At 44.3% G+C, this 11429-nt stretch overlaps 3 protein-coding genes across 4 annotated transcripts in view; all 3 read right to left on the bottom strand.

Annotated features, from left to right (window-relative positions):
* jak2a (Janus kinase 2a) overlaps nt 1–4409 on the bottom strand; it is a 30139-nt gene extending 25730 nt beyond the window's left edge. The window contains exon 1 of the mRNA XM_016494238.1: nt 4100–4409. The gene's annotated coding sequence lies outside the window, so the exon portion shown is untranslated. The remainder of the gene's footprint in view (nt 1–4099) is intronic.
* A 694-nt stretch (nt 4410–5103) lies between these two features.
* Nucleotides 5104–8093, bottom strand: stard4 (StAR related lipid transfer domain containing 4). 2 transcript variants are annotated; one of them, XM_016494231.1, is made up of 6 exons: nt 8004–8093; nt 7657–7749; nt 7517–7566; nt 7164–7290; nt 6430–6739; nt 5104–5438 (listed from the first exon to the last, which is right to left on the bottom strand). In XM_016494231.1, the coding sequence occupies exons 2-6, from the start codon at nt 7747–7749 to the stop codon at nt 5215–5217; spliced, it is 804 nt and encodes a 267-aa protein (XP_016349717.1). In that variant the 5' UTR covers nt 8004–8093; the 3' UTR covers nt 5104–5214. The 2 variants fall into 2 exon arrangements, with proteins under 2 accessions (XP_016349717.1, XP_016349718.1); XM_016494232.1 differs by having other exon boundaries at nt 5105–5438; nt 6625–6739.
* Nucleotides 8094–8248: 155 nt separating this feature from the next.
* The window catches only part of dtwd2 (DTW domain containing 2), a 5139-nt gene continuing 1958 nt past the window's right edge, over nt 8249–11429 (bottom strand). Inside the window, exons 2-7 of the mRNA XM_016494239.1 lie at nt 10255–10679; nt 9286–9376; nt 9114–9208; nt 8887–9070; nt 8682–8810; nt 8249–8608 (exon numbers count right to left, since the gene is read on the bottom strand). Coding sequence (XP_016349725.1) covers nt 8438–8608; nt 8682–8810; nt 8887–9070; nt 9114–9208; nt 9286–9376; nt 10255–10670 — 1086 coding nt within the window. The 5' untranslated portion in view covers nt 10671–10679 and the 3' untranslated portion in view covers nt 8249–8437. The remainder of the gene's footprint in view (nt 8609–8681; nt 8811–8886; nt 9071–9113; nt 9209–9285; nt 9377–10254; nt 10680–11429) is intronic.

The raw sequence follows: 11429 nt of genomic DNA, 5'->3' as shown, positions 1-11429 counted from the left end.
GAGTTCAGCGTTGCGCATGCGCTGGTGAGTCTCGTGAAAACCAACGTTTGTTAACAGGAGCAAAGGAAGCAAAGTTTCCTTACTTTAGCAAAGGAAAAGCAGTCTCCTCTTGGCTTATATCGAAATCCTCCGACATTCTTCTTTACAAATCCTCGTTTTGTGCTTCTAATAAGTGACCGTTGTTTTGTTTTGATCTCTCGCCTGTGCTTCCGCGTTCGTCACTTCTGAGCGGCGCATGCAACGCTGAACTCATACGTCATCCGCCCGGAGCTGCTTCTGTGTACAACAGTGAGCGCAAGCTAGATTAAAGTAATTATTAAGTTTTGAATATGGATATTTTTCTTACAAACACGCATTGATTCGCTACAGAAGGCCTTTGTTCACCCCCCGGAGCCGTGTGAGACACTTTTTTTTATGGATGGGCGCTTTTTATTTAACTTCTTTTGGACAGATGCATGCAAAACCCGCTGAGTGCCATGAAACAGCTTGAAAAATCAAAGACAATTTTTAATATAACTCAGACTGGATTCGTCTGAAAGAAGAAAGCCATATACACCTAGGATGCCTCGGGGGTGAGTAAAACACAGCCTAATTTTCATTTTTGGGTGAACTAACCCTTTAAGTAATTTAACTTAGGGGTATCCCTGAGGGGGACAAAATCCCTGCGGTAAGGGATTTCTTTAGGAGCGCTGCAACAAACGTCTTAACTGTCACCCTTACCCAAGTGTTTATACTAAGTGTTTCACGGTTACTATAGTTACTACATCTCACAATAAAAAGATACGTATACATATCTATGACAATAAACAGAACATAATGAAATATAAACCTAACCAACTAAAACACAGACAAACATTAAATAAACATGAGCGCTGCCTGTTTCTGCGCTGCTTTGTGTACAGTCCTTACTGAGGAAACCGCTTTGTTTCTGCTGACCAATGATGGAAAATTTACCAAATGTGAAAATTAACCCATGTTTTGACGTTGCAAACACGCAGAGTTGTAAATGTGAACAGGTGGATCGACAAGATAATGCATTATAAAAATCTAAACAATTAAGACAAAAATTATATTTATATTATTTAATGTAATAATTGATTAATAATAATTGTTTAAATTGATATCATAATTGATACAACTGGTCCATTTACTTAAAAATGTATATAAAACTTTTTGTTTTGTGAAAACCTGTAAGTCATGCTTTTTACAGTCATTTTACAGTTTAATATGTTACCATAGTCATTGCCCTACTGCGCTATTTTATTTGTGCAGGTCTTAAAAAATGTCTAAAGTCTTACATTTGAGTTTAAAAATCCTGCAGATACTGAGCTTAAGATGACTTTAGGGAGCTCTTTTGGTCCCTTACATTTATTAAGGTGAAATGGTTACTAAGGACTTTGTAGCAACACTTAAGGGAACACTTAAATAATTAAGGGGAATACTTAATAGCAGCCTTAAAGGGGTCATATGATGCGATTTCAATTGTTCCTTTCTCTTTGGAGTGTTACAAGCGCCAATCATAACGCACTGGATAGCTGGCCAATCAGAGCACACCTCGCTTTTCAGAACGATGAGCTTTGTAAAAATCTCCGCGCTTCAGAAAGGCGGGGCATAGAGGAGAAACAGTAATGTACAGTATGTGGAAAATAATGTGTTTTTTGAACCTTAAACCGCATAAACACATTTCATTACACCAAATACACCAAATAATGTTTGAACATGAACGACTGTGAACACAAACACCAGCCAACACTGAGCATCAATAACAAAACAGACTCCATTTGATCTGATCAGGAACAATCATCTGGTGACGGCTTCTTGCTTCAGTGATGTTAGTTATTATAGTCCACAAACACAGAACGCTCTGCTATATGACTGCCAGAATCCTGAACTGTGGGAAAAGAAGACGAGACCAATTACAGCTCGCTATTTAGCCACGGCTTGAAATAGTTGATGGCACAACAGCAGAGCGTATGGAAATTCATAGACTCGTGTGTGTCTCTCCTGAGCTTCTGTGGCGAAACTGATCAGAAAGAGGAAATGAAAATATCAGAGCATGTGAATAATATTAAAGTTAGCCTGATTTAATCATTTGTGTGTGTGTGTGTGAGATCGACAGTCACTGCTCTCTTGGGTTTTTCCTGAAGAGTTAATGATGAGTTTCCATTAAAGCTGCAGACTGAAACTAGTTATTCCAACAGGAGACGGCCATTTGATTTTAAAAATGAGCCCTTAAAAACAAACGTGTGGAGCCGCTGGGATTCGTTCAGATCCGCAACACACTTCAGCAGTTCTTCTCTCATCACCTCGAGTTCTTCTGCGGTTCAGGAACGATAGAACCTGTCCTCGTTAACAAGCGGAGCAGGTTTCCGTTCGCTCTGATGTGTGAACGCCATTTGATCCGAATGAGTCATTTCACAAGCTCATCTGATTCAGTGTTGCATGTTATAATGAAGACTAGCAGATGCTGGAGCAGCTTTGATTCTGAAATCAGCCGCGCTCAGACGTGGATCTAAAGGTGATCTCGATTTCACAGCTGTTTGTCATTCATCTCCACTTGTTCATGTCTGTGCGTGTCTAAATGAAGTAATCCTGGACTTACGACACGCAGCTATAAACACAGTCTGCAGAGAGGAAGGACAAGGAAATGAGGTGCAATCCTCCTGAAAGCATTCAATTAATGCAAGTATGAAATCCCATCCTACTATTGTTCTTAAACAGAAAGAGGGTCAAACGGCGAATCTCATGGACTTTTCTTAACTTTCTGATCTCAAGAAAATGACAAGCGGTCCCTCGGAGGCACACTGACGCAGACGAGAGCAGCGCGAGTTATCAGGCGGCGTTCAGTGCTGTTATCTGCAGAAGAACACAGCTGCTCGTGGAGATACAGAAGTAACTGCACAAACTCCAGAAACACTTCTGAGCCGTTCCTGCTCTGGAAACCACCAAAACAAAACAAACCAAACCGCCAGAATCCGCTGATCCAGCGCTGTGAATAATGGAGCTGAAGCCAGAAAACCGACTCACCTCCAGCGCATCCAGTGTGAACAGAAGCAGGTCGATCTGAAACCCTCCTGCATTCAGACTCTTACAGTCACACTGCAGCTGAACTGGAGCTCTGAGGAGTGCTGCTGCTGCTGTGTGAGAGTTTGATGACACTTCAGTCAAACCACAGTCATGTGTGAAGCTGGAAACATTCAGCGGTCAGAGAGTCGAGAAGAAGAGCTTCACAACGAACGCGAGAAACACACACACACACTCACACTCACACACACACACACACACACTCTCTCTCTCACACACACACACACACACACTCTCTCTCTCACACACACACACACACACACTCTCTCTCTCACACACACACACACACACACTCTCTCTCTCACACACACACACACACACACTCTCTCTCTCACACACACACACACACACACTCTCTCTCTCACACACACACACACACACACTCTCTCTCTCACACACACACACACACACACTCTCTCTCTCACACACACACACACACACACTCTCTCTCTCACACACACACACACACACACTCTCTCTCTCACACACACACACACACACACTCTCTCTCTCACACACACACACACACACACTCTCTCTCTCACACACACACACACACACACTCTCTCTCTCACACACACACACACACACACTCTCTCTCTCACACACACACACACACACACTCTCTCTCTCACACACACACACACACACACTCTCTCTCTCACACACACACACACACACACTCTCTCTCTCACACACACACACACACACACTCTCTCTCTCACACACACACACACACACACTCTCTCTCTCACACACACACACACACACACTCTCTCTCTCACACACACACACACACACACTCTCTCTCTCACACACACACACACACACACACACACACGCGCGCGCGCGCGTGATGATGAGGGGAAAACCCTTCACATTCAAAGCGAAACAGAAATAGGATTTTCCTGTAAGTGGATCTTAAAGGACAAACACACGGACAGCAGCAGAACACACGGCCGATCGAGCTCGATCATCTGTCTTTGATGTCTCGCGTGTTATTAAAGTTACTCACTCCGCTGATTCTGTTGTCATGGAGACCCGAACCGAACCGCATCGCATCACCGGATCTCTGAACTCGCGTCAGCCGCTGTCAGACTCACATAGTCACGCCCACGGAGCGCGTTAGAAGCGGCAGAAGAGCCGAACCTCATCTGCGATCCGGATCCACACTCATCGCACGAACTTCTCCGCTGCCGCGCGCACGCACGAACGCAGCTGCGTCAGCGGGCGGGGCTTCCGCGTCATCGCATATTAACGACTTAAAGGGACATCGGTTGAAGGTGGAAAATCACTATATTGTTTGTATTTACACTAAAATCGTGTCAATTCTATTTGTGACCCTGGACCACAAGACCTGTCATAAGTAGCAGAGGTATATTTGTAGCAATAGCCAAAAATACATTGTATGTTTTCTTTATGCCAAAAATCATTAGGATATTAAGTAAAGATCATGTTCCGTGAAGATATTTAGTAAATTTCCTACCGTAAATAAATCAAAACTTAATTTTTGATTAGTAATATGTATTGCTAAGAACTTCATTTGGACAACTTTAAAGATGATTTTCTCAATATTTAGATGTTTTTGCACCCTCAGATTCCAGATTTTCAAATATTGTGCTATCCTAACAAACCATACATCAATGGAAAGCTATTTATTCAGCTTTCAGATGATGCATAAATTTCAATTTCGAGAAATTGACCCTTAAGACTGCTTTTGTGCTCCAGGGTCACATTTATGACAAATAGTTTCAGCCATTAAAGCACAGACCCTGTTCCTACTGTCTTAATTTAATAAGAATAAAACCCGCCTACTTTATGCTGTAACTTATATTTCATGCATATGAGGACAATAAACACACAAATTAATCTGTCCAACAGTTACAAAGAGAGAGAAATAATGATAAAGAATAAGAGAAATTTATAAGACAAAAAAAAAAAAATACTATATCAATGTTTACAATTTTACATCATTTTATGAAAAACAATTACACTGGTTTTAATCACATTAAACCAAAAACAAACAGACAAAACAAAACGTGCACTAATAAATGAATGTGACGATTATTTACAAAATCCTGTATATGAGGAGCATCAGAGGCGGCTCGTTAGAGTTCGTCAGATGAAACACTAAGTGTTCAGCGCTCGTCTCAGGTCACTGTAGAAGTGGAGCAGACCGCTGGCCATAGCTGTGTCCACCGCCGGCTGCGGCAGCATTCCCCTCAGCTCCGTCTGGATGTATCCGGTCAGCACACTGAGCTCCGAGTCCTGCGCCGGCACACAGAACCAGCCACACGGATGATTGCATCCTCGAACCAGGCCTGCTCTCTGCTCGTCATGCTCCACGCTCACACCTGAAGAACACCAGCACACGCAACACGTGACAGACTGCACACGCAACACGCCAACCGTCCTAATCTGACGTCACGCTCTCCGCCGTCTACACACAATGCACCAGACATGTAAAAATACGTTATCAGAGCTGCGGAGTAACTCGTCTGGATTACATCATCAGATTCCAAAAATTAAGTACTTGTAATCAGACTACAGTTACTTTTTATTGATTACATATTAATCACACAATAGCAATACATTGTTCATAATTTATTGATTCACTCTAATTCCTCTTTTAAATGTTCCTTTCTAAGTTATCCTACGCTTATATATATTCAGAAAGTCTTCAGTTTCACACAGAGAGCATTATTCAGGTGACTATACAGCATCTGAGCTCTGGATTCACAGAAACACTTTCAGCTTTAAGAAGTGTGTTCTCAATATTTCAACACCGCATCAACTACTGATGAACACTCTTTATCTGAGCTATCGCTCCGGGAGTTATTTAACAGTTTTGTCTTTCTAATGCACACATTCATGTTATTTCTTTCTTCCATGTGATGCAGGGAACTTCTTTCAGCTAATATATTTACTTGAAGTACCTGAGATTTAATATAAATATTGTAATTATTCAGAATCACGTGTTCACGGTCACAAGACATGCAGGTAAATAAATACAATGTTTATTTTTTATATTTTGATTGATGTTATTTTAAAATGATTTATTTTAATTTTATATTTTTTATCATTTAATGAATTATTACCTAAAATGTGTAATGTGATGATTACGTTACGGACTACAGCTTTCGTCCAGTAATCAGTAACGGACTACAGTTTGTAAGTAAATCTACGCAGCTGTGTGTGATCTACTTGACTTTACTGCGACGCTCCAATCATTAATTCAGCTGCGAGGTCACGTGGATTCATGCGATATCATTTCACAGGTCAGAGTTCAGCAAACTTGATCTTTGGAACGCAGTGAAATTCACATGCGCTGCATTCGCTGCGTATGAACTGAAGTCAAATGAAGGAAATATGAAGTGTGACCGGCCCTTAAGATTGGCTTTCTTAAATGATCCGGCCCCAGATCCGCCAGCTCACAGCAGCAGATGGTAACCAGATGTGTTGTGATCGGTCCTCCAGTGGCTTCACTCGAGCTAAACAGCTGATCTAGAAAACAAATGAGGTGTTTTGAGAGCGACTGACCGCAGGACAGCAGGCCACGCTGATACTCGCTGGTGCAGGAGAAATCCACAAACTCTCTCGGAGAGATGATGTTCCACAGCTGCCCTGCGGTGGTGTACCTCACAACACAACAGCCCTGAACAACACACAGCAGTTTTTATTTTGTCATGTGCTCATCAACGCTGGTGTCACAGACTGAGTCAAGTCAAGTCAAGTCAAGTCACCTTTATTTATATAGCGCTTTTAACAATACAGATTGTGTCAAAGCAACTGAACAGCATTAATTAGGAAAATAGTGTCAATAATGCAAAATGACAATAGTAAACACAAATTTTTCAGTTAAAGACAGTTCATCATTGAATTCAGTGATGTCAACATCCAGCTCAGTTTAAATAGTATCTTTGCAATCAAGTCAACGGTATCGCTGGAAATGAAGTGTCCCCAACTAAGCAAGCCAGAGGCGACAGAGAAGACTTTATAATACGCTTAACCCTAAACACACTTCAGTCGGTCTAATCAGAGATTCTAGATCACTGAACATTCACATTAACGATGTTCACCTGGTCTAGCGTCTGCAGGATCTCCAGTGAAGTGATCATACTGTCCCAGTCCAGTCTGCAGGCCCCGGGCCGGATGTGGTCCATGATCCGCTGCGGATTCTCTGCTACGCTTCCTTCAGCTTTATATCTGCAGGGAACACAATGATAAGACTGCCTTTAAGAACTAGTTTGACTAACTAGCAGTCAGCAAGTGGAAATTAGTCTCACTTCTCACATTCAAATTAGACCAACCTACTATAATTTAAAAATTTATGACCAACCTTTAAGAGAAAATTAGATAACTAACTTTAAAGACTAGTTTAAGTAGTTTGTGCTTTACTAACTAGCCTGGTTTAGAGCGGTTTTAAACTCACAGAAAGCCGCTGAACTCCTGCGAAGGTCTCCTCCAGACGGTCACATCCTTCTGAAAGAGCCAAAGAACCGACGAGATTACAGCTGTTAGAAACGATTCCGTCTAAACGGGACTGAGTCGACTCATTTGAACCGAACTGACTGATTTCTTCGCGATGCTCCACTGCGATTCATTCAGACTGTGAAGCGATCCGAGAGTCTGCTGCAGCTCCGCGGAACTGACGCGTGAAAACATCTGAAGGACAGCCGTAACAACAGCAATTACCATGTTATTAACATAATAAACTTCGTAATTTATGAACACGTACATTATAGCATAAATGATTATTAATGCAATAACCGTCTAGCTGAGTGCAAACTATATAAAATCACTTTAAATGCACTCAAAAATTATTCTTAAGCGATTTACAAATGATCAGAAAGCATCTAAAATCACAAACAGCTGATCAAACCGAGAACACATAAGTAATAGTAAATATGATCATGTACCGTGTCGATGAAGGTGATTCTAGTGTTTCATCGCGTGTTGATATCTTTTAAGCACGATGTCATTACGCTGGAAAGCCAATCAGAAGCGTCGATTCCGCCTTAAATGTATTTGCCCTCATTTGATTGGCCAAGCGCAGCTAGAGGCGCTCAGAGTCGCGAGCTGATTGGCTGTTTAACTCTCGGATGTTATTCGGTTAGTTTCTCAGCGACGTTGCAGTATTCAGACACCAGAGGGCGCAAAACAGTCACACATCAATCGCTTTAATTCAGCAAACAAGAATAAAATCAGTCATTCAAATAAACACATTACAATAGAACGAACAGATGAAGCTTCATCCACACAGAAGGCTCATGTCAAGATTGCTCTGAATTTGTAAAACTACAAAAGACTGAATCTCAGTGCTGCAGAAGAATCTGAAAAATATGCTGTCGTCTCATATATTCTGGTTGGCGAGGAGTTTCTGCATCCGGCGAATCTTGCGCTTGTTTTTGGGCATGATCTTGTTGTACTGTCCGTTTTTGATGAGATGCTCTTTGCTGTGGTGGATCTGAGCGCCGTGTTGCAGCTGGAAGGAGCACAGAGCCTGAAGAGGTTTGAGAAGAACCTACGGGAGACACCAAGGGCTCATCAGCATCAGATCCATCACACAGACTCATAACCCTGTTCTGAACACCGACCTCCTGAATGCTGTGGTTCTTCTCCATGATGGAGAGCGCAGCGGCTGCACACTCCAGCGTCGACACACACATGTTGGTGGGCTGCGTGCGGATCACGTACTGACTGGAGGGGGCGCTGCGGAGCTGCACCTGCGGAAAACCATCAGCACAACACTGCCTAAATATTACTGTATGACAGATCTCAGAGCTGCTTCAGTGCACGCACCTGTCTGGGCAGCTGCAGCAGTGCGTTCCTCAGGAACATGTCTTTAGCCTGACTCCAGGTGCCGTCGATCAGGATCACGCTGTGGGCCGTCGAGGTGAAATCAGTGCTCAGATCCTCCAGATTCTCTGCAGCGGCTCCGGGATACAGCAGCAGCGTGTGAGCATCTTTACACCGTGAAGGCCATGGCAACACACGCAGACGCTTCACCACGCGCTCACGTCACTCACCTCTCTTCAGAGAAACGCCTCCCGATGAAAACACGGCACTTTCCCGGCGGGAGACACGCTGCCAGGAGCGGAACCGTGCGCAGAACCCGACTCTCCTGCAGAAAGAAGAAAACTCAGTTATCTGACGGCGGCAGGAACGCAGCACGCAGCTTTGAGATGATCGGACACAAACCTCAGCCGGATGCTGCACGATGTAGAGACACGTGGAGACGTCTAGAGGACACGGCGGGAGATACGGACACAGACACACCTTCAGCGGACGACTGCCGAGACACAAAACACACCGTTCAGCGAGGCATCGGACACACGGAGAAGATCTGATTCTGGATGTGATCAATGTGAATCATTGCAATTTCAACAGTGAATCTCGCATTTAAATGATTAAACTCACTTCAGTTCAATGCAAACACAAACACACACCGCAGTGAAACTGGTCAAATCTGTTTATGCTGCTGTTATTACAGTTTCTCGCTTTCGATTTGTGTGTGTGTGTGAGAGAGAGAGAGTGTGTGTGTGTGTGTGTGAGAGTGAGTGAGTGAGTGAGCGTGTGTGTGAGTGTGAGTGAGTGTGCGTGTGTGTGTGTGTGTGTGAGTGTGCGTGTGTGTCTGTGTGTGTGTGTGTGTGTGTGTGAGTGTCTGTGTCTGTGTGTGTGTGAGTGAGTAAGCGTGTGTGTGAGAGTGAGTGAGTGAGTGAGCGTGTGTGTGAGTGTGAGTGAGTGTGCGTGTGTGTGTGTGTGTGTGAGTGTGCGTGTGTGTCTGTGTGTGTGTGTGTGTGTGTGTGAGTGTCTGTGTCTGTGTGTGTGTGAGTGAGTAAGCGTGTGTGTGAGAGTGAGTGAGTGAGTGAGCGTGTGTGTGAGTGTGAGTGAGTGTGCGTGTGTGTGTGTGTGTGTGAGTGTGCGTGTGTGTCTGTGTGTGTGTGTGTGTGTGTGTGAGTGTCTGTGTCTGTGTGTGTGTGAGTGAGTAAGCGTGTGTGTGAGAGTGAGTGAGTGAGTGAGCGTGTGTGTGAGTGTGAGTGAGTGTGCGTGTGTGTGTGTGTGTGTGAGTGTGCGTGTGTGTCTGTGTGTGTGTGTGTGTGTGTGTGAGTGTCTGTGTCTGTGTGTGTGTGAGTGAGTAAGTGAGTGAGTGTGTGTGTGTGTGTGTACCAGCATCGGCGGCAGGTCGGGCGTCTCTCGCTCTTCTCTACGGGTAGCTCCGACAGCACTGAAAACCCTTCATCATCACCATCATCGTCCTCTCTCTCCCTCGTTTCTTCTTCGTCTTCGTCATCATCCTCGTTCATTTCTTCTACTGTATCTTTATTAAACTGTGAGTTTATTGTTTCATATCCCTTCGGTGTATCACTTGCTTGTTTGATGAGAGCGTTTCCGCTTCCGGTGACGTGGCAGAGAAAGATGGCGGCGCGCGGGGGGAAACGTGCAGCGGAGCGACCAGCACAAATCAAGACGAAACGAGCGAAATTAAACGGGAACAAAACGCCACAGACCGGGAGAAAAACGAAGACAGTGACATTTACGCCGGAGAATGAAGAAGCGAAAGGAAACTCTGAGACGAACATCATCAGCGTCCCGCCGCCCGTCAGCCCGGTAAACCCGCACAGAATATACACAACCTGTGATGATATACTGATTACATGCGAACCATGTCCAATATGTGAGAGTGAGTGAGTGTGTGAGTGTGTCTGTCTGTGTGTGTGAGTGAGTGAGTGAGTGTGTGAGAGTGTGTGTGTCTGTCTGTGTGTGAGAGTGAGTGAATGTGTGTGTCTGTGTGTGTGAGAGTGAGTGTGTCTGTCTGTGTGTGTGAGTGAGTGAGTGAGTGAGTGTGTGTGAGTGAGAGTGTGTGTGTCTGTCTGTGTGTGAGAGAGAGTGAGTGTGTGTGTGTGTGTGTGTGAGAGTGAGTGTCTGTCTGTCTGTGTGTGAGAGTGAGTGAGTGTGTGACTGTGTCTGTCTGTGTGTGTGAGTGAGTGAGTGAGTGAGTGTGTGTGAGTGAGAGTGTGTGTGTCTGTCTGTGTGTGAGAGAGAGTGAGTGTGTGTGTGTGTGTGTGTGAGAGTGAGTGTCTGTCTGTCTGTGTGTGAGAGTGAGTGAGTGTGTGACTGTGTCTGTCTGTGTGTGTGAGTGAGTGAGTGAGTGAGTGTGTGTGTGTGTGTGAGTGTGTCTGTCTGTGTGTGAGTGTGAGTGTGTCTGTGTGTGTGAGAGTGAGTGTGTCTGTCTGTCTGTGTGTGAGAGTGAGTGTGTGTGTCTGTCTGTGTGTGTGTGAGAGTGAGTGTGTGTGTGTGTGTGTGTGTGTGTGTGAGTATGTGTGTGTCTGTGTGTGTGTGTG

This window comes from Sinocyclocheilus anshuiensis, unplaced genomic scaffold (assembly GCF_001515605.1).
Source record: "Sinocyclocheilus anshuiensis isolate Anshui unplaced genomic scaffold, SAMN03320099.WGS_v1.1 scaffold1031, whole genome shotgun sequence".
Lineage (NCBI taxonomy): Eukaryota > Metazoa > Chordata > Actinopteri > Cypriniformes > Cyprinidae > Sinocyclocheilus > Sinocyclocheilus anshuiensis.
Note: the sequence above shows the minus strand (reverse complement) of the source record. Positions and strands in the feature narration are given on the sequence as shown.